Source organism: Cebus imitator, unplaced genomic scaffold (genome assembly GCF_001604975.1).
Source record: "Cebus imitator isolate Cc_AM_T3 unplaced genomic scaffold, Cebus_imitator-1.0 Scaffold31, whole genome shotgun sequence".
Classification (NCBI taxonomy): domain Eukaryota; kingdom Metazoa; phylum Chordata; class Mammalia; order Primates; family Cebidae; genus Cebus; species Cebus imitator.
The window spans coordinates 3,521,853-3,545,159 of record NW_016107346.1 but is presented as its reverse complement, the minus strand read 5'-3'; the positions used below and the strand labels follow the sequence as shown (position 1 = coordinate 3,545,159).

Sequence of the window (23,307 nt, the reverse complement as noted above, 5' to 3'; positions counted from 1 at the left end):
TAATGAGAAAGTGTCATATAAATATTATCAGTGTCCTTTTCGATTTTTAAAACATTTTTGTCCTATTTTAATATAGTATGTTGGTAGTATCTAGGAATATCTAGTCAGGGTTACATTTTTCACCCCATAGTTTATCAGTGTAAAAGTTCACTCTTAGTTTTTGAGAAACTTTTACATACATTTATTGCAGCACCTGGAACTGTTTTTGCATTGGCTTTACTAACTACCTACAATTTTAACCTGCTCCTTTAGGTATTAACCCATTATGTGAACTAACTAGATTCAATTTGGAATGTTAATATGTTTTTGAGAAGTTCATTCATTCCAATTATTTCAGATGGATGACTTACATGTTGTTTTTGAAATAACATCTTTTGAAAATGGTTAAAAGAAAAATAGAAAAAGAATTGCAGACAGTTTCTATGACCTAGTGGGAGCTTTTCTTTCTTTTGTTGTTGTTGTTGGTTTTTTTATTTTTCTCCCCTTACGAACAGTCTCTGGCCATTTTAAGAATTCACCACTACTTCAGGGTTAGAAAATAAGTTTAGAATTATCATCAACTAATGTCAACATGTAAATCGTACCTACTGTAGCATCATATACAAAAACTTACTTTTTCTAATAAATTTCTTTTCAGCAATGGAGACAAAACTGATTATTTAACGGTAGACCAATTAGTGAGCTTTCTAAATGAAGTAAGCTTTTTCATACATTAACTCCATAAAGTCTGTGTGCAGTGGCTTGTCTCCTCTGGTGTCCTCATTGCATGCCTGCATCATATGCCCTTATTCGCTTTGCTTCTGACCTGCTGATCTTTCCATTATGGCTCTACCAGGTGCAAAAATCAGCTGCCTCCCTGTGTGCTCATGTGCTTCCTTCACGTTGGCTTTGCACACCGCTTTTTGTTGGTTTCTGGCTGTTATATGTAGTTCTGGTTCTGTGTGTATGTGTGAATTATACAATATATTAATTTAAGTAAATGTGTCTGTTTTTGCAAGATGATATTTAAGATACTTTTTTTTCTGTTGATCTAATTAAATAGAGAATGGATTGGGTTTACTACACTGTAGTTGGATTCTCCATTGCTACCTTTATCTCATACCTTTGCATGGATTGGAAAGCTTTATTTTTATCTTTTAATGGATTGCATGTAAGAAAAATATGTTGGCTTAAATGGAATATTTTGACAACAAGCAAAACACTTGAGTTCCTGGGTGAAAATATCTTGAGTATTAGGCTAATAGGATTGCAGGTTAAATTTGTACTTTTTATAACAAGCTCAGAGCTAATTTTAGAATGTGATTCACTTAACAACCAAAACTGGTTGATAAAATTTGCTTAAGCACAATAGAAAAATATTTTAGAACAAGAAAAGTTTGCAACTTTTCCTACAACTAAAATGAACTGCTTTTTTCTTTATACATACAAAAACATTTACCCTTCAGTGAAACCCGTCAGGACTCTTGTTAATCCAAAATAGAAAATTCACTTTTTTTTTCTAACACATTAATAAGAGTTTAAATGAAAAATGGATAATATGCTTTTGTTTCAAAATAATTTAAGTTAATCATTCTACCACATAAAAAGAAAAACTAGAAAAGACGGTATTGTGCCAGATACAAGGTATTCTCTTAAGATAAAAAGGCAGACTGTAATTTGCCACTTTGTAGAGACAAATTACATCTTCTTTTCTTTTTTTGTGAAGGTTCAGTGGCTTCAAATTTATAAAGGTTGCACTTTAGAAACTATGTTAACTAAAGTGTAAATGCACTGATGCAAGGAAGAGAAAGTACTACCCCACATATCAGACAGATGCCTCTAAAATAATCCTTCTGGTACAATACAATATTTATTTTACTTTAAAACATTTCAAGTTTTTCCACCCCACTGGTTTTTAGTCGTATAAATACAATGTTCATAATCTTTACCCAGATATTATCCACATTCTTCTACCACAGCTGCTCAGAAGTTAAATTGCCTTGTTTTGTTTCTTTAACCCCTTACCCCTCTTCTGCCTTTTGTTTTTTGGTTTCTTGCTTTGTTTTGTTTTATGTCCCTCAGCTTCTTCATGCACTTTGGTTCATTGATCATCTTAGGTTTGCTGAGGTGAAGAGGGAAGGTAGTTTAATGTAAAGGAGAAAATCCACCCCATCATCAATTTGTCACTTTTTAAGACAAGGCCTCTTGTGGTTTTTTGGGATGAAGCTGGCACCAGCCCTGTATTAAACATTACAGAGGCCTTAATACTGCATTCACTGTTCAAAGGACGAAACAACTGAGATACTGAGGATAGGTGCAGTATTTATAGTCTCTTATCTGATGCATTACCTTTTATGGGTTGTTTTTGTTGGTGTACCCAATAATCAGTCCTGTAGTTCTTACAAGTCTGAGACACAACATTTAATTTTTAAAAAATATCATCAGCCATACTTTCTTGCTATGGCATTCAGACTCTTTCTTAAAGTGCTTATTATTTGTCAAGCTTTTATCTCTCACTATTACAGTAGACAATAGTTTTTTTGGTTTGCTTTTTTAGTGTTTCCTTCTATTTGTTGTCTCATTAACATTAAGGAAGTACCTTAAATTTTTGGTGTGACTGATGGAATCAGTGTGATTCTAGATTTCTTTAGGTCGTAGAGACTGTAAGAATGTTCAGGAACGTTGGTAGCCTTTATTTTTAATCCAAGTATCTGCCCTGAATTTCTTCCTTTTCTATCCTAGTGAACTCAACTGGAAGAACTAGACAAAAACATGAATGTCTGCTTGAAGAAGGCTTGTCAAACATAGAGAATATTCTGCCTGCTCCTTGCACCCCCTCTTTTGAGTCCTACCCTGGCCCCTCTTATATCTCCAAAATCAAAAACACCCCTTGGGCAGAACAACTTCAAAACATGGTAACAAAAGGAGACAGAGAGAGCTCACTCAAGAAAGGAATGGGCATTGGAATGTAAGGGTCTATGACTCCAAAAGTTGAAACCTAAAAATTTTCAAAATGCCTTAACCATATAGTCTCAACAAGCCAGTATTCATTACTGCATTGGAAGCCCTTGTGAAGGTTCCTTGTGAAGGTTCAGTGGCTTCAAATTTGTAAAGGTTGCACTTTAGAAACTATGTTAACTAAAGTGTAAATGCACTGATGCAAGAAACAGCGAGTACTACTCCACGTATCAGACAGATGCCTCTACTTTTAAATAATCTTTTGAGTATAATACAATATTTATTTTACTAGAAAACATTTCAAATTTTTCCACTCCACTGGTTCATATAATGAGACCAAAAAAAGAAAAAAAAGAAATAAGCAAATTCCATAAACACTGGAAAGGACAGGGCCCTAGTTTCATTTGCAGGTGTTCATTGTCTACCCTGATATTAACAATTCAATGGAAAAACGTTTTGAAGTATTAGAGAATTCAGCAAGGTAACCAGAGAAACAATGAGGAAAGCAAAAGCCTAGAGACACGTACATGGCCACTAACCAGTTAGGATGCACAGTAGGAAAACAAAAATCTTATTATATTAGCGAAAGGCATGCTGGCTCCTACCGTCTTCCAGATCGTAAATCTCTTTACTCTTTCTGTGAAAGTTTTTATTCATATAGTAATGTGTATCTTCAGGGTGCTGCAAAGAGAGGAGAGACTATAGTTCATTCTCTGCCTTGGTCACCCTGTAGGATGTAACCTCCTACCTTTCCATGCAATCAACGCTAACTAGCTTTTCAGTAGTAGCTTTAGACCTGACTCCTCATTGGCTTCTCAGTATCTCCTTGTTCGTTGCTCCCCAGAATGTGATCCATGAACCAGAAGCATTGGTACTGCTTGGGAGCTTATTAGAAATGCAGAGTCTCAGGTCCCACCCAGACCTGCTGAGTCAGAGTCTAAATTTAACAAGATATCTGGGTGATTTATCTGCACGTTCAAGTTTGTAAATCACTGTCCTAGTGGATTACTGGATTCCTCCTTGGAATGTTTAGTGTGAGTGGGAAGAATACGAGAGCCACATATACTTTCTGTTATTCTCCATTAAGAATGTAGCCATAGAAATCCACCACTCAGAGCTAAAATTTTTGCCACATCTATGCCTCTTAGTCTCATCTGGTGGACTGAGGGAACTCTTCTTTGTCTGTATCATGAAAATACCAAACTAGAGTCCAGGAGGGATAGCAGAGGCACTTAATGTGAGCTGCCACATGGTGTGACATTACTACTAGCTCAATTGCTTGTATGTGGCAAGACTAGTTAAAATCTCTTGGCTTTGGTTAGTTTTACATCCCCTCTCAGTATTCCTAATGAGAAGCAAAATCGATTTTTAATGTTACCTTCATTCTCTGTTTGACTTCTTGAAAAGATGATAACTAGGGTCCTGCAGAATTGGGAGATGGGTGGAGGGCACTAGAGAGAGATCAGAATAAGGAAGAGAGGAAAAAGGTCTTAGACCACAGGAATCAAGAAGTAGATTTACTTTCTTGTTGCCTGTAATCTTCCCCCACCTCACACATATCATAGGATCATATCAGGACTCAACTTGACGTGTTTCTTTGTGCAGTTGAAAGAATATTTTAAAAGGACCCATGATCTCTTTCCTTTTACAAGATCTTTATGCTTTAATGCACAGGCAAAGAGAGAGAATGAGGATATTTAGTCTTATGAGTAAGCTTCTCATTGCCAATTATTCCTTTTATATTTTAAAAATATTATTTATGTCAACACTCATCTCTCCCAGTGCTACTTGGATTGAAGCCAAATGATGTCTCCTCTCAGTACCAGTGAAGACATAATAGTGGAGCTCTGTTTATCTCTTCCTTACTTACTTGAACACAGTTCTGTCACCTATTTTTTTTTTTTAAGAATCTCATTTTACAAAGCACTGTATACCGTGGGGTGAATAAGCTGAGTACATTGCTTTCCCAAATCCTGACTGAAAACTGATGGTTCCTCAGAGATGTGAAGCATTCACCTCACTGTGCTTGTGTCTGTGTGGAACTCCACTACAGCCTTACTACTGTGAGATCAGCTGGAAATGACCCTTCTCTTCTTGTTTTTTCATATGAAAATGATACTTTTCTGTCTCTAATACAAATCTTACACTTGTTTCCTTGCCTTTGGATTACTCAGATTGCTTTATGTTACCTTTTAGAAGCATGAAGATTTTAAAGAGAGCTGAAGATTGTTATCTAGTGGAGCAGAAGCAAAGACAAATGAAATTTCACATTGTCTATGCTTCATGCTTATTTGCTGCGAATGTAATTTTCAGAATAGGGGATTATGATACATCCATTTTGGGAGCTGGCTTTCCTGACTTTGGCTTCCCATAGGCAGAATGGTCTAATGAATGCCATACCCTCTGTCTACATTTTAATAGGGTTTAATTGGGAGGACATCTGAAACACTGAACATTCTTCTGTCCTTGTGGGACTTAGGTACTATTCTTTTTACTGATGTTCAAACATGTTAAAATGCATACCTTTACATGTTAGGTAAAGTGATTCTTATACTTGAGCACATCAGAATTACTCAGAAGTCTTATTGAAAACACAGATTAATGGGTTCCACCTCAGGATCAGTAGATTCAGTAGATCTAGGGAGGGACCTGAGAATCTGCATTTCTAGCAAGTTGCCAGGTGTTGATGAGGCTGATGCTGCCATCCACAGATCACACTTCAGGCAGTACCTTGCCAGAATACACACATGTGTGTATATTTTAAAATGCACAAAAATGTCTGAGTTCCCTCTCCTTTCCTAATTTTATCTCTTCTCTCTCCTGTAGCTGAATCCCTTTTGTTTCTCATTTTTCAATTCATATGGATTTGCCCCATCTCCATGAGTTCAAGTATTTACCAACAAACTTATTTTTTAATCAAAAAACTTAATTTTAATAAGAAAGAGAAATTAAGTGGCCAACTGTGAACATAACAGTGCTGAAGTTACCCATCTTCTTCCATAATATTATTTATGGAGATGTTAAAAAGGGATGTGCCTAGAAAGATGGTTTCTTTTGTTGTTGTCAGCTTGTTTGTTCTTAAAACAATGCGTTCTCACCAGAGGGATGGAGCGCCTTGTTTCCTAGAATAGTGGGCTCCATTGCATGATGGCATCGATTTCCTAAACAAGGTGTAGCATGACTTTCCTTGCCTGGCATTCCGTGGTCCAACATACAATCCTCTTTCTCTGCATATCCCATGACTTTTGTTATTGGGGCCTCAATGCCTGCTGTTAACATAACAGTTTCTGCTCCAGCATATGCATGGATGTGAGCTGTTGTGAGCCATAATTTCTTAGATTACAACAGAAGCATGCTTCATTGGGATAAACTGACAAAATTTGAAATTGATTCCTTATGAGTTAATGCTCTTAACTCAGTAGGGGAGAAAGGGGAACCAGAAAAGGCTGGGACTCATATGCATGAGGAAATGACATCCAAGTGCTCTGTTGGCCAAAGGCATTCATTCTGTGTATAACTCACTTTTCCAATGCCCATTCTAAGACTAATAGGGAAGGGAAATCCATATGAACTTTAAACAATTGCTTTGTAAATACCTTTCCAACAATATTTTTCAGCCTGTGCATATATTTGGGTAAAGAGTTGTCACCAAGATCCTATTTATTGACCAGGTTTTGCTCACATCTGCTTACCTGTCACTATTCCATTGAAGTTTGCTTTACTTATTCACTTATTTATTTATGTAAAGGATGACTAGAGATACAGTGCAGTCCTCTAATCCTTAGTGAAGAGTGAGGGAGACACACATACACACACACACACACAATTAGAGCTGAGTCAGTTAGCAAATTAGATTTTTCATCATTGCCATGAAGTCAGGATGACATCACTGCAGAGACAGCATTGTTCCTGGTGTCTCATGTCATAGCAGGGTCTCCTTAGGTGTCGATTTGAAAAAAATAATGTCAACAACCTCTTAAGTCCCATAATCATTCATGAGACTCTGCCCAGAGAATTCTATATTGTTTATAGCCTGTAAATATCCTTGTGCTGATTAATTTTCATCATTACAATTGGTTCATTTTGAAAAAAATAGTTACTTAAGAAAATGAAATTTGTTTAGTGCACAAGAAATCATGGATTAATATAGAAAGCTGCAATGAAAATGAGATATTTGCCTGTCTAACGTTAGGGTTTTTGTTGTTATTGCTTTTGGGGTTTTGGGGGGAGCACTTAAATTAGTATATTATCTATTTATTTATTTGAACTATTTTTGGCAGCTGGTGTTTGCTTTTTAAAAATATTTTCGCCTTAATTTTTATAGACATTTATGCCAAATGTCTTCCCTGTTGTGTGGAAACTGGAAGACAGTACAATTGACATGCACATTGTATTATGTATCCTTCAACTTTGAAAGGGAAAAATGTATTCTGTCTCTCTCTAGTTCCGGGAGAGTAACCCAAAAGTACTCCCAAATTTGGACTTTTGGAAGTATATTTTAAGGAGAAAGGCAGGAAGGCAGTGAAGTCCTATCTTTGTAATTATAAACATGATAGTCTAGATACATTTTGTTTAGAAATAATAAACTTAGTATTAAATGCCTAATGCCTCAAGGCCAAGAAATATCAACCTAAATGGAGTTATTTTCTTATCATAGCACCAACGAGATCCTCGATTGAATGAAATTTTATTTCCATTTTATGATGCCAAAAGGGCAATGCAGATCATTGAGATGTATGAGCCTGATGAAGATTTGAAGAAAAAAGGTAATAAACATGAAAAAATGATTTTTTTCTTTAAAACAAGAAATTATGCAGCTTTTAATGTCTTGATTTTTTAAAGGTATTTGTAAATGCTTTGGAACTTCCTAGAGCCATGGATTGATGACTGATTTTCTTTTCTTGCTCTTAAGTTTGTATAAATTTTACCTTTTATCAGTATTAGTCAATGCTGACCAAAGTATACTGTTAAATGTATTGTATTATTAAATACATTATTGTGATTTTCCCCATGTACTTTTTTATTTTAGGTTTTAGTATTGCATATTGCTTGAAATATAAAAACAACCAATACAGTCTCTACTTGCAATCTTTGAAAATAATTTGTCATATAAAAGCTTATACCTTCTCTTTTTCTCTCTTTTGTTTTGCCAAGCCAAATAAATTTAATACGTGATTTGATGTGCCCTCTCACCCCTCATTTGACCTTTGGTATAAAAGATAAATATAATTGATATGAAATTAAATGGTGAGGAATCACTTTAGTTAATTGCTGGTGTTTCTGGACCTTTGTCACTTTCAAAGAAACTTTGGAAACAAAGGGTTGTTCACTCAAATATTTGTCAAAGGAAAGGCATGGGGAGAAATTTTAAAATCGATCCCACAGCAGTAAGAAACGCCTACGGAATATGGAAGGCAGAGCTGAGGGTACCTCAGCTAGAGCCTTTGGCCTTATGTCTCAGTGGAGAATGTACAGAGATGAAAGTTCATGTTCCATCTGTCCCATATGTCCATGAACCTCAAGACCTCAGTTTCCTCCTTTTTAGAACATGCTTGTTTCTTTGTATCTAATGCCAGTGACTGTGGCTGAATGTTCTATAGGTTATCTGGACCCTCTTTATAGATATGCCTGGCCCTTTATACTCTGCAATTTCACCCCTGATATTCTTCCAAGCCCAGTAGTTTTCTCTTTGGTTGTAGTTGTACATTTACACTTTCTGCTATGGATAAAGATAACTATTTTAAGCAAGACTGCTTCATTCCTTCCCCCTCTGTCAGTATTCGGAATATTATAATTTATTTCACATTGCTTATGATTACAACAAAGGGAGGTACAACTTGATAGAAAATCTAACACTTCGCAGTGGCAGGAGGTGATATGATTCTTGTCACTTCCGTATGACCTTTAGCTAGGAACTAGTCTCCTGGGCCTCAGTTTCCCTGCTTGTAAGGTGATGGGGCTCATGCAGTAATTTGGCTAGTATTTCCCTTCCCTTCCTTCATTCCTTGAAGTTTGTAGAGGGCTGACTGGGTGCCAAGCACTGTACCAGGTGCTAGGAATTCAAAACAGTAAGAAAGGTCCCCAGCCTTGAAGGCAGTTGCCATCTGTTTAAGGGGGAAGGCAAATGATTCCACAATTCCTTGGCAGTGTGATTAATGTCATGATTGAGGTGTGTCCTTGTTTATTTCCAAATTCCTTCTAAGTTTTAAAGGTCTGTGAAGTGACCATTGACACACATTTGAAAAGTGTAGCTTGACCATTTCACAAGCGATGAAAATTTTAAAGTCTGTCATTTTCAAGTGTGGGTGAGAATGCGGCACAAAGCCATTCTTGTAAACTTCTGGTAAGACCCTACATTGGTACAACCACCTTGGGGAATATTTTGGCAATAGTTTATGAAGTGAAAAATATGCCTCTGATACAGCCCAGCATTTCTACCTCTATATATGTATCCTAGAGTCTCTCGTATATTTCCCAAACTCTGGATGTCAGAGCGGCATAGCTCTCAGATCTCCGCTACATCTGTACTCACTCAGTACCTGAGCTCATCCAAGCCAATAGCTTTACATTTCTTCTTTTCAGCTCTCCAGTCCTAACCTCCAGCTTACACTACAGACCTGTAGTAGGACTCTCCATTTTGATGTTGAATGGGCATTTCCAATGTACATATATACAACATATTTTGCTTCTTCCTACCCCTGGACCTGTTCCTTTCCAAGCATATAAAATAGTACCATTATTTACCCAGTCAAAACCCTTGGACTCATCTTGGACTTGTTTCATTCTTTCACATCATATCTGATTCTTTTGCAAAACCTGTAAGATCCAACCTCAGAAGAAATCCTAAATGAATCACTTCTCACCATCTCCGGCCTTACTGACTATCCAAGCTTCCCTCATCCCTCTCCGGGCAATGCCTTCTCCTCCCTACTCGGTACATCCAATTTATGCTTCACACAGCAGCCATACTAAACCTTTTAAAACCAAATCTAGTCATGTTATTCCACTCTTCAAAACCCTCCAAAGGCTTCCTAACACACTTAGAATAAGATCTAAAATACTGAGTGAGAACTAAAGCCCAACTGATGTAGCCTTTAGCTCCATCTCCAACCTCACTTCAAGCTACATTCTTCCTTGTTCACTTGCTCTGTCTTGCTGTCATCAATGATGTTGGCATGCACACACCTGCATCAAGGAATTTGCACTTGCTGATCCTTCTGCCTGGACTGGTGCTTCCTGGGTGTGCGTGTGGCTTGCTCCTCACATGTGCACATGCCCTCAGAAGGGCTTTCACTGGCCACATATTTAACACAGCATCCTGTCATTCTTTATCACCTTCCTTCCAGCTTTCTCTGTCCTTCTAGTACTTCTTTGACATTATATTTATTTATTTACTTATTTGTTTCTGTCACTCATAATATGAAAATTTCATGAAGGCAGGGCCTACCTCTTTCTTCTATCACTGCATCTATCCTGGTACTTCTAAAAGTACTTGCTCTTTATAATCAATGAAGGTGCCCAAGGAGAGAGCTGTATAAATTTCTACTTTTGTTGATAATTAGAGATGACCTAACTATCCATCAACCAAATAATGGATAATAAATTATGACATATTCATATATGGACTTCTGTACCTTCAGTGAAAATCAGTTAATAAGATCTACCCATATAACTGGTATATAAAGATAAAAATAGCAAGTTGCAAATCCACACAGTATGATAGCTTTCACATAAAATTGTAAACAGTCCAAACTACCTGTTGTTTGGGTAAATGCATATGTAATAAAGTTGCAAAACCATTTTGGGGATAAACACCAAAACTAGGATAGTGATTATCTATCTGGTATGGAACAGAAGTGAGGTGGGGACACAGGATGCTGCAGTGGCATCAGGAATTATGTATTATTTTAAATGTAAATCAAATAATGAGAAATGTAAATCAGATAAGGCAAAATGTTGAGATCTGACCACACTGGTATAGGCCCGTGGCTGTTCATTATGCTATCATCTATACACTTCTCTAAGCTTGAGATCAGTTCATAACTTGCAAGGGCTTAAGTAAAACAAAAAGCCGAGGTTGTCAATGCATCAATCATTTGTAAGTTGCATAAATATTGATTGTTGCTCCTGTAGTTACCACATGAGCCCTACCCCGTGTCAGAAAGGTGTGATTGAAATGCAGGGTAGCTTTTGGGGCCACATCTCAATGACCACTATATACTCTTCTCACAAGTCCCATATCCTGACTTTTAGATAAAATTAAAAACTGAATTGTTTAAATTCAGAGGTGCCATCATCTCTAAGAAAAATCCCTTTTCCAATTCAGTGAGAACAACGTCTTACAATTAATACATTTTCCATTTTTAAAGATCACCTCTCATATCTATTCTCATTTCCCATTATGATGATCTTGGAAGTCAGCCGGGGCCAGTATTTTTCTCCAATTGATAGAAGGAGAAGCTGAGATCCAGGAGACAAAGGAGTGAGTGGCAGGAGCAGAACTTGATATGGGTCCCCCAGACCCCTGGTCATAGCTCCCTGTGCTGTGTTTCTGAACTTGAGGGACCATGTATATCTGCCATGTGGATGTAAAAGCAGAATGCCACCTGTTCATGGAATTCATTATGTTATTTACAATATGTAACTCTCTTATTTCATTCAAGTTCTGACAGATGAAGTTCCTTGGGAAAGAGACTATGAAAAAGTTTTTACTCTTCTAATTTAAGCTGCCTCAGCTTCCACAAATGAAACAAGAGATGTGCATCTTCAGAGCTACAAGTGCTACTAAGATGTTCTTTTTTCCCTAGGCCTTATATCAAGTGATGGGTTTTGCAGATATCTGATGTCAGATGAAAATGCCCCAGTCTTCCTAGATCGTTTAGAACTTTACCAAGAAATGGACCACCCTCTGGCTCACTACTTCATCAGTTCTTCCCATAACACTTATCTCACTGGCAGACAGTTCGGCGGGAAGTCTTCAGTAGAAATGTACAGACAGGTTCTCCTGGCTGGTTGCAGGTGAGGAATTCAAGATAGCAATTTGTTTTTCATGTATGATGCTCTTCATTTTAATTTACTTTTCTCTGAAAAAGTAGGAAATAGTAATTAGGATGAAAAGGACATTTGTTTATACCCTTTAATGGATTATCATGGTCATTTAACCTTGAGAAAAGAAGGACAGTATTCCTTCCAGAAAAATCTACAGTCATCCAAAAGACTTTTCTTTACTGTAAAAAAGACTTTCCTTTACTGCAAATTTAAAATATGACTCCCAAAACCACAAAAAAAGAAAACATGCATATTGTAAGAGGGCATGCTGAGTTTTTTTGTTGATTATAGGTACTTGTTATTAACACCATGCTCTAACCAATTGAGCTAACTGACTATTGATTAAAGGGCACTTGTAAACTAGCTTTATTTGATGTAAAAATTCAAAAATTTAGTTCTCTGACATTAGAAATTATTGAAAATGGTTTTTGTTTTACAGAAACTGGCAAAATATTTGAGCTTTAAAGAATGGGAAAAATGATGAAAGTGAAAAATAAGAAATGTAGTTACATTATGATTTTTTTCTTGGTTATCAATTAAACAATACTTTTTGTTTTTAAGTCACTTTTTTGTATATGGAGATATGTTAAAAGAAATTAAGTATGTCACTACTTCCATTCACATGCTTTCTCTGAATACTTGAGTATGAATCACTAAACACTTCCTGATATGGCCAAAGTAACATCATCCAGCCTATCAAACTTAAAAGTAATTGTAATGTCATGTAAAACCCAGTCCACATTCATATTTTCCCAGTTGTTTCCCAATTGTCTTTTTTTTTAAAAAATTGAGATGTTGTCTTACTCTGTTGCCCAGGCTGGGGTGCAGTGGCATGATAACGGCTCACTGCAACCTCCCCTCCTGAGTTCAAGCGATTCTCAGGCCTCACCCTCCCAAATACCTGGCATTACAGACACATGCCATCACACCTGGCTAATTTTTGTATTTTTAGTAGAGACGGGGTTTCACCATGTTGACCAGGCTGGTCTCCAACTCCGCCCACTTTGGCCTCCCAAAGTGCTAGGATTACAGGCATGAGCCACCATGCCCAGCCTTCAAAGTGTCCTTTATTGCAGCTTTGTCACAAGTAGGATTTCATCCAGAACTATGATGCTTATTGCATTTCTTAAATCTCTTAATCTCACTCAGACAATCCCTTTATGATAATACCAACCTGATGAGAAGCATAATGTGGTTTTAACCTATATATGCCATGAAATAATCATGTTACTTAATTTATTCAATTTTCTGTTCTGTAAGAAAAAAAAAACAGATTTTGATGTCTTTTTAAAAATTTGTATACATACTATTTTATTGTAGTTTCAATATTGTAACTTAATTATGTCCCTAGATGTGTTGAACTTGACTGCTGGGATGGAAAAGGTGAAGACCAAGAACCAATAATAACTCATGGAAAAGCAATGTGTACAGATATCCTTTTTAAGGTAACTTTTAAAATTACACAGACTTCTTCAAACTCTGTGAAAATGCAGGAAATAGGGAGATGGAGAAGAGAAAACAAATGATTCATTTTCTCAAGAATTGTACCTTCATTTCCCTTCTTTCAGTCTTGCTGAAAAAGTCAAGACAAAGATCTTTTCCACTTAATGTCCCCTTAATGATACTGTTCCTGCTTTCAAATGGTGACTGTATTATGCAACAAGGTTTCTCTGGCAGTGTTTACCTAGTTTTACTCACCTAGTTTTACTTTACTTGCCTCTCCTTTTGTTATCTACTTATTTGCTTATTCATTTTTCATTATTCCTAAAGGACTTCAAGGTGGCATAAAAAGATAAATAGAACACAGAGAATAAAATAGACTGTAAATAGGGCCTATAAGAATAAGAGAATAAGATAATGAGGTTAGACAAGTTTAAAAAAAATGAGATTCTGTAGCTGACAAATGTCAAGTACAGCTGCCTGTCAGTTTGGTGTAACTCAGGATAGATATTATAGCACTAGGAGCAGCGGTTCTCAACTCCACTTACATGTGAAACATCACCATGGGTATTTTCAAAAACACAGATTCCGCTGGGGGCGGTGGCTCACACCTGTAATCCTAACACTTTATGAGGCGGTGGCAAGTAGATCACTTGAGGTCAGGAGATCGAGACCAGCCTGGCCAACATGATGAAACCCTGTCTCTACTAAAAATATAAAAATTAGCCAGGCCTGGTAGCATGCATCTGTCATCCCAACTACTTGAGAAGCTGAGGCAGGACAGTCTCTTGGACCTGGGAGGCAGAGGTTGCAGTAAGCCCAGATCATGCTATTGCTCTCCAGCCTCAGCAACAGAACGAGACTGTCTCCAAAAAATGAAACAAAACAAAAACCACAGATGCCTAAATACTATGCATAGCATTTCTCTTAGCCAGGATGTTGGAGAGTTTTGACCAGCAATGAATTCAAGATTATTCTTCCTGATAAGTACCAAGAGTATATTCAAGTGGGAAGCCATGAATTTGCACATCCTGGAAGAATAACTAAATGACTACCTCAGCCATAAGGAATGTCTCAATAAAATATTTCAAGATTATCTAAACTTGGGCTTTATCATTTCAAATGGATTTGCCTACATAATTATTGTGAAATATCTTTCTGATTAACTGAATGATGAGATTTTTCCTTTAATTAGCTACAAACCAGCAAGAATTTGGGGATTTTTACCGAATATGATGGTCTTATTGTAGAAGTGCTGGTTTGAAGCCTTTCTAAAGCTAAGCAGAGACGGGGCCAACCATCTAATGCCTCTCCTATTTCATGGAGAATAATGAAAGGGAAGATTATGTTCAGCTCCTTCAAATGTTGCTTTCTGTAATTAAGCTCTGTGTTATAGATGAGGGGTCCAGAACAGTTCTCTCTTTTACTTACATGTTGCTTGACCAACTAGAACCCATTCCCCAATGACCTTTTCACCAGGCCAGTAGGAAAAAAGGGATACTGCAAATGTCACATTAGTGCACAGAGATCTATATCAAGTTAATGAAATATAGCCCAGGACTGATTTCCAAACACATAGGAAAGTCAGTAAAAGCCTCCAACAATCCTTAGGTTACTGTCCACACTTTTCTGCACTAGGTGGGGAGGAGTCATACGGTAGTCTGGAGTGAAAACCTCCGTGCGAGAGATCACCCGCTCCCAAAGGAGAAAGGTGGACTCTGAACTCCTGGCATGGCAGATTAACAAGCAAGAAACTGACATGCCATTTAGGTGAAATCTTTTGTACATTAATAGCACCATAATGCTGGAGAAGTAAAATATAGCTTTAAAAAATTGTCATTAGCCATTAACTGCACCTGGCTGTAACTACAGGAGACTCAACTTGTAGAGGTATCAAGGTAGATGGATGCTCCAGGTCTGAATTGCTAGAATTGACTTTCTGAAAGACGAAAATAATAGTTTCTGAATAGTTTTAGGTGCCTTAATTTTGTTGCTCTTTTCTTATTAGCATTTTTTTGTCTTTAAAGGATGTAATTCAAGCCATCAAGGAAACTGCGTTTGTCACATCAGAATATCCTGTAATTCTCTCCTTTGAAAATCACTGCAGGTACAATGATCCATTCTGCTGCAAGTCTCTATGCGGTCTTGTTTCCTAATCGCTAATGCCCACTCCTGCTCTACATCTTTTTAAATAGCTGAATAGTTTTGTGAAGTACTAAGCTCAAATAATCATCCTGCAAGGATACCTACTCTTATGCAAAGCAAAAAACAACAAGAAAAGGAAAACAAAAGCAAAGCCACCCTTTCTCCCCCAAACCAAATCATTTTAATGTGTTTTAGAAATACTTGTTCCGAACAAAAGCTCAGAGATTGGGACACCTTAAAGTTCCACTGAGTTGGAAGATTTGGCAGTGTATTTGAAGTCAGATTTGATTAACTTGAAAGACATTTTTTATTCTTCTTTCCAGCTCTTTGTTTTGGAACAGACTCTCTTTCTCCTTCTTTTAAAATTATACCAGTTAAACCAGTTAAAGTTTGTGGTACATCTCACATTAGCATTAAGAGGACAATCATGCATGATGCCGAGTGAGAATCTTTAATTGCCTAGGAATGGGTGTTTCTTACTCTTGGATGGCTAATGGGTGTTCACATTTACAAATGCCACTTTTTTTTCTCCAGCAAATATCAACAGTACAAGATGTCCAAATATTGCGAAGATCTATTTGGGGATCTCCTGCTGAAACAAGCACTTGAATCACATCCAGTATGTATTTTTAGCAAACCATATTTCCAGCATGAATGGATTTGTTTTAAATTTCTGAAGGATCAAGTAGTACTGGAGGACTAATGCTAAAGATCTTCATATTTATTTAACTTTTTTGGTACAGAAAGCTTACATCGTGCTTCAGAGGGATGTAAATAAACATCTGGTTCAATTTAATTTGAAGGATCTTTGGGCCTTATGGTTTTTCAGATCTCAGTATTCAAATTTCATAAAGCACCCAGGCCGAGTCCAGATTGAGGTCACTTGTTCTCAACTTCAGTTACATGTTAGAATCACCTGCAAAACTGTTAGAAACACCTGTGCCAGGGCCCCACTCAGAGACTGACTTAATTGATGCAGGGCCAGGCCTGAGCATGGTGTTTCAAAAGCCCCCCCCGGTGAACTGAGTGTGCACCCAGGATTCAGAACCCATGGGAGCCTGGTGATATGGAAAGTGCCCCGAATCGATGTCAAGCCATCCTGAAGCACACGTTCCTAAGTCCAGAATACACAGTTGGGCAATGTTACACATACTTTGAACTTCGTTTTATACCTACTAATTCTTTCATAAAGCAAAGGACATTAACCTGTGCTCCATAGATAGGCCTTATGAGGTCTATGAATTCATTTTAATTGCATGCAATTTTTTTGAATATACTCATTGTAGAGAGTTAATCACATTTTTATAAGGATCCATGATCTCCAAGAGATTAAGCTTCACAGTCGCAAGACGTTATGAGCACCAAGACAGCCAAGGAAATCAAGGTAGAATGCCCTGCTATTGACAAGCAGCGCCTGATGGGCCCCAATCAGGTAGCATGAGGTAGAGGCAGAAGAACATCACAGCAAATGACAGCAGGAAGGTGCTTTGTGCTACATGTAAACACTTTGCATGCTTTAACAATGAGGTTCTTTTTAGAAGTGTATTAAAAAAATATATAGGAAACAAGGATAACTGTATCCTGGCCCCGCCCCCACCTTCCATTTTCTCTTGAACCTGCAGAAGCAGTTGCCGCAGGAGACCTGCCCATATCCTTGCAGTGCCTTCTGTTTCCCGGCACACCGGCCTGACTTTCCACTGTTAACATCCGTAGCCTTTTGCCTAAGAGTGAGCTTTGGTCACTGGAGCCTGCTCTGCCACACATGAAAGATAGACCAGCAGGCCAGAGTATTACCACCCCCACTCCATGCTCCCTCCCTCCGAGGTGGGATGACCCTGAGCACCTGCTCTTCGCTGCCTTCCAGGGTTTCCCAGCAGGATCACACTCCAGCTGGCTGCAGTGATAAGTTGCTCGGTAACACACCCTTGATGGGCTGCCTGTCTTCTTTTACTCACTTTCCTACACCTCTTTGGAGTTTCCTCCAAAGTAGACTACCTGGTTTAATAATTCTTGTCTCTGAGGCTGATTCTAAGGGAACCCAATCTAAGGAACAGCTCTGATTTATTTTATTTGTTTTTACCTAGGCCCTCTATTTATTTTCCTAATTAGGTTAAGGGGATTGCTTTTGTAGAGAGATCACTATATTCTTAGTGAAGTGATGTGCATATACTGTTACCAGTTGAAAGGTGTCCAGGTTCTTGGCATTTTAAACAAAAAACTGGGCACAATGCACAAAGCAAGGAAAGAATGAAACAACAAAAGCAGAGATTTATTGAAAATGAAAGTACACTCCATGGGGTGGGAGCAGCCCAAGCATAGGGACTCAAGAGCCCCGTTACAGTATTTTCTGAGATTTAAATACCCTCTAGAGGTTTCCATTGGTTAGTTGGTGTCCACCCTATGTTAATGAATAGGATAAAGTTAAGTTACAAAGTCATTTACTCGGTGTACATCCTATGTAAATGGAGAGGATATTTCCTGTCATAGCCTAAATGTTTCCATTTGAGTTAGTTCTAAGAAGTCAGCATGAATAGGCCTTATGTTCCCTCCCTCCAGACCCAATTCTCTTTTGAATACAGGACAGGTGGTTTGGGAAGCATAGGTAACATAAATGGGAATAAGACCTGCTCCTGGAGCTAAAGAGCTTTCAACCTTGGGAGTAGGAGCAAGACACGAATGTGAACACATAACTAGAAAAGACGATGGCCTGCGATGCGTTATTTGTTGGAGGTGTCCTGTTACAAGAGAGATCACTGTGGAATCGGCCAGTTATACCAGGCTGCTGGAAGGAAACAGCATTTCAACAAACAGTTTTATTTGAGGCAAGACAGACTTATAAATGGGCAGTGCCTTACATATAATAAGCAGTGTAAAAGCAAGTTTTGAAAATGAATGGATGGGTGGAAGGGTATGTGGGTGAGTATATATAGAGATGGGTAGAGGAATGGAGAGTGGACGACTGTCTAGTTGGATGACTATCTGCAGAGGAGGTGTCCCTGTATGCTACAGAACCATGTAGATCAGAAGTGGTAGTATACAGGGACACCACCTTTGCAGATATACATCTAAGCAAATGATGCTATAGTCAAGTTTAGATTCCAGTAATTGGAACAACTCCCTTCTTGATTCTCTTATCAAACCCACAAAACCACAATGTCAAGTGTTGAGGGTTGGGTCAGCCTACTAAGCAGTTAGGCTTACTGTACAGCCTGACACCTGGGGGGTCCTCTCACTTGGGAAAGCCAGTTCTGGCCCCAGCTGTCACAATTGTCCCTTGAACTTTACCAGATACTTAAAAGGTGCAAGGCCTTCAAGGGAGCAGGAACCCCTCCCCCGCATATCCCTGGCCATTCCCCTGCTCCACTGGGGAGATTGGAGCAGCTCTGCAACACCTCTGGAAACTATGTGGATTTCAAGTTTGCAGCGCTAGTTTAAGGGAAAGTTGAATGGGTGTGCTAATTTGGGAAATGAAAACGGAAGGCTGTGCTGCCTGCCATCTAGTGGGTGTTGGGTTGCATCACTCCCAGGCCTCCTAGGCTCCTCCTGGGCTGGGAAGGAGAATAGAGAAGCACAGCCCTTCCTTAATTCAGCTCTTCCTGTTTCTCTCTAGCTCGAACCAGGCAGGCCTTTGCCATCCCCCAATGACCTCAAAAGAAAAATACTCATAAAAAACAAGCGGCTGAAACCTGAAGTTGAAAAAAGTAAGTGAAATACACACATATATAATGGAAGCATACTACATAATATATGTGGACATTTCAGCTGTTTAGAATTAAAGTTATTTTAAAACCACTGATTTTGGGGGGAAGGGTGTAGGGTTGATGTTACAGGTACTTTTCAGAGCAAGGTTGCCACATTTCAATTTAAGTCTAATTTCGGCATCAATTAATTCATGCAGTGGGAAAAGCATATTTATAAATTCATATGCCAGAATTTGGAGGGGGCCCAAGGAAAATTGAGAGGAAAGTAGAAGACACATTTTAGAATTTCTCAAGATATAAGGAACCAGCATTTTATGATTTTATACACTCTAAAGTCCTCAAAAATTTTCCTTGTCAGTTTGCCCCTGTGCTCCATACATATCTGGGGATACTAGACACATATGAGAATGTGTGACTGTGTATATGTGTGAATAGAGAGATCGAGAGACAAATGATTTTACATAGACATGTTTTCTCTTATTCTCCCAGGATGTTTTCCTTGAAAATATTTTCTTTCAGAGTATATCTTAGTTCACTGAATTAATAGTATCAAATATTCATGATTGCACTGCATTTTCCCCCAAGTATTCTAAATGAAAATTTTTAAAGTATCTTAATGACAGTTTATTTTTATCACAAAAGCAATAATGCCATAGAAAAATCAAGACAGTGAAAAATGTAAAAAAGCACTAACATGTATTATACACATATTCATATATTATAGATACACGTATGTAATGTACATGCTTAGATGTAGACCCACATTATTAACATAACTGAGATTATATTAACTATATTGATTTTTAATTTTTAAAACATAACCAATTAAGTATACTTGCATTTGCAGGATATAAATCTACACATTAACTTTAATCCTAATGTATGAAACACTATACAAAATTTAATATGTATTACATAGAATTGTATGCACTTATTATAGCATGATTTAACCAGTCCCAAGTTGATGGATTTTTCACTGATATAAACAAGCTTGAATGTTATTTTGTATGTTTGTGCAACCCTCTCCTTGGAATCAATTGGTGCAATTAGAGTTATGCAGCCCAAAGCATATACATATTTTATATTGTGATACAGTTTGTTATGCTTTCTTTTAGGGAAGTTGTACCAGCTTAGACTTTCACCAGTCATATATGAGAGTGCCTGTTTCCCACCAATATCCTTAGTGCTGCCTGTTGCCCATTTTTAAATGTGTGTCCAACTCATAGGAAAAAAAAAAAAAGGGTACCTTAGGGTTTTTTTTATTTGTATGTCTTTAATAACTAGTTTTTTGCATATTATTATTTGTGGTTTGTCCCTACATGCTTTCCCATTTTTATTATTTTGTTTATCTTTCTGACTTCTAAGAAGAATATTAATCTTATTTTGCCTAGTAGGATATAATCCTAGTTAAATCAGTTGCAAATATTTTTTCCTGAAGTTTCACTGCCGACCTGTTTTTCTGTTTTCTGTCAGTTCCCCATGACTGTTCATAAACCTTGGTCTGTGCCAGATTCTCCCAATTATGGGCTTTTGTTATCTAGCCTTAAATCCTTCACAAAGACTGAAACTCCTCTCAAACCTGGTGACCAGAATTTTGGGCATTTCACCCAGCAGTTCTTCATCCTGTGTATATAAGGTGGTAGATGCAGGTTTCTTACAAGGTCAAGACCACCAGGAATGGGTGAGAGAGCGATCACTGCTGAATTGTAGGAACGTGGCGCATTGGTGCCTGAACAATCTATTTTCTCTGCCTTTTCGTGTCCTCCTTCTCAGTGTCGGTCTCAAGGCCTAGGGTTTGTACATTACCTAGCATCCGTCACCACCTCTTTGCATGTTTTTGCTTACAGAACAGCTGGAAGCTTTGAGAAGCATGATGGAAGCTGGGGAAGCTGCCTCCCCAGCAAACATCTTAGAGGATGATAATGAAGAGGAGATCGAAAGTGGTGAGCTGTTTGCTTTTTTTTTTTTTTTAAGTTACATGCTTCAAAAATACTTTTTAAATAAGAAAAACAGGCTGGGCACAGTGGCTCAAGTCCATTATCCCAGCACTTGGGGAGGCTGAGGTGGGAGGATTACTTGAGCTCAAGAGTTCAAGACCAGTGTGGGCAACATTTTTCTAGGAATGAGACCCCATCTCTACAAAAAAATTAAAAAAAATTAGCCAGGCATGATGGCTTTTGTCTATAGTCCCAGCTATTGGGGAGGCTGAGGCAGGAGGATCCCTTGAGCCCAGAAGTTCAAGGCTGAAGTAAGCTGTAATCGCACCACTGCATTCCAGCCTGGACAACAAACTGAGACTTTGTTTCAAAAACAAATGGGTAAGAAAACCGGGATTTTCTTTCAGAAGACCCTTTTATATAATAATGCTGTTTTAATTCTTAATAATAATATTTTGGTATTCTTAGTATTTTGCCAAATACTTCCAATTGTTTCTAGCCACTAAATATTAATAGCTTTGTCATCTCCCTTCCTATTGGTCATTCAGCTATTCAGCAGAAATTCATAGCCAGAGAATCCTTGAAGCACTTGCTGTAGTAGGCAGAGGAAGGAATATAAAGAACATTTTGTAATCCCTTTCTATAGACAAAAGCATGAACTTCAGTCTTGTTTAATGATGACAGTAGATAGGCAAGGAATGTAAGAGACCCTGAGGCAAATGATTGGTTTGTCTGCAAAAAGTGAATTAGAAATTCAAAGCCAGTATTAAAATTTCAAGTTCAAATTCCTACAGTTAACCAGCTCACCAGAATTATCTCTGTTTTGCTAGATAATTTTAGGAAGGCAGTCTTGCTTAAAATATTTCAATATGTGCTATTACCTTCTCTTTTACTTTGATCACATAGCAACAATCATAATGTTAAGTTGTAAATGGGCCATTTGAGAGTTTGGGGATGATTTTAGAGAATTATTTGTTCATTACATGTGATGAGAATTGATGAACAGAATGACTAAGACTTGCATTGGTTACACAATACCTTGGATTTATATAGAGGCGTACCTTGGAAATACTGCAGATTCAGTTCTAGACCACAACAATAAAGTAAATATTGCAAAAAAGTGACTTACAAGAATTTTTGTTTCCCAGTGGATATAGAAATTACATTTACACTGTACTGTAAGCTAGTAAGTGTTCAATAATAGCATTATGTCCAAAAATGTACATAACTTAATTTTAAAATATCTATTGCTAAAAAAGGTAACAATTTTGTAAACCTGCATCAAATTGAAATGTTTTTGCTAGTGGAGGGTCTTGCTTTGAGTGATCAGGGAGGTAGTTGCCAAAGATTAGTGTGGCTGTGGCAATTTTTTAAAAAATAAGACAACAGTGAAGTTTGCTGTATCAATTGACCCTTCCTTTCATTAAAGATTTCTCTGAAGCATGCAGTGCTATTTGATGACACTTTACCCACAGTGGAACTTGTTTCAAAATTGAAGTCAATCCTCTCAAACCCTGCTGTGATGCTTTCTCCACTAAGTTTATGTAATATTTTAAATTCCTTGTTGTCATTTTAACAATGTTCACAGTATCTTTACCTGTGGTAGATTCCACCTCAGAAACCACCTGCTTTGCTCATTCATAAGAAACAACTCCTCATCTGTTTATTTCATCATGCAATTGCAGCAATTCAGAAATTGCAGCAATTCAAACCCATGTTTAGGCTGCTCTTCAAATTCTAGTTCTCTTACTCTTTCTACCACCTCTGCAGTGACTTCCTCTACTGAAATCATCCATGGGAGTTTTCCAAACTCCTGTGAACATTGTTATTTTTCCCTCTTCCCGTAAACTGTGAATGTTCTTAATGGCATTTAGAATGGTGAACACCAGAAGCTTTTCAGTTTTCTTCACCCAGATCCGTGGAGAGGGCTCTCTCTTTTAGGAAAGTTAGACATAGAGCTAAACATCCAAAAGCTGGAAGAATTAACTAAGCTTATTCAGGATGCCTTAAAAGACTCCTGACTGTGGAACAGACTTTATAAGTGACTCAGTTGCTTGTCTAATCCATGGGTTTGACATTACTCCCAGAGAATAGTTGTA

At 37.7% G+C, this 23,307-nt stretch overlaps 1 protein-coding gene across 15 annotated transcripts in view; it reads left to right on the top strand.

Moving 5' to 3' along the window:
- Nucleotides 1-23,307, top strand: part of PLCB4 (phospholipase C beta 4) — a 395,299-nt gene that overhangs the window by 297,523 nt on the left and 74,469 nt on the right. For all 15 annotated transcript variants that reach the window (XM_017523965.2, XM_037736898.1, XM_017523963.2 and 12 more), the window contains 8 exons: nucleotides 638-695; nucleotides 7,595-7,703; nucleotides 11,745-11,955; nucleotides 13,337-13,430; nucleotides 15,453-15,532; nucleotides 16,105-16,189; nucleotides 19,181-19,271; nucleotides 21,119-21,214. In XM_017523965.2, the coding sequence (XP_017379454.2) occupies nucleotides 638-695; nucleotides 7,595-7,703; nucleotides 11,745-11,955; nucleotides 13,337-13,430; nucleotides 15,453-15,532; nucleotides 16,105-16,189; nucleotides 19,181-19,271; nucleotides 21,119-21,214 (824 nt within the window). The remainder of the gene's footprint in view (nucleotides 1-637; nucleotides 696-7,594; nucleotides 7,704-11,744; nucleotides 11,956-13,336; nucleotides 13,431-15,452; nucleotides 15,533-16,104; nucleotides 16,190-19,180; nucleotides 19,272-21,118; nucleotides 21,215-23,307) is intronic.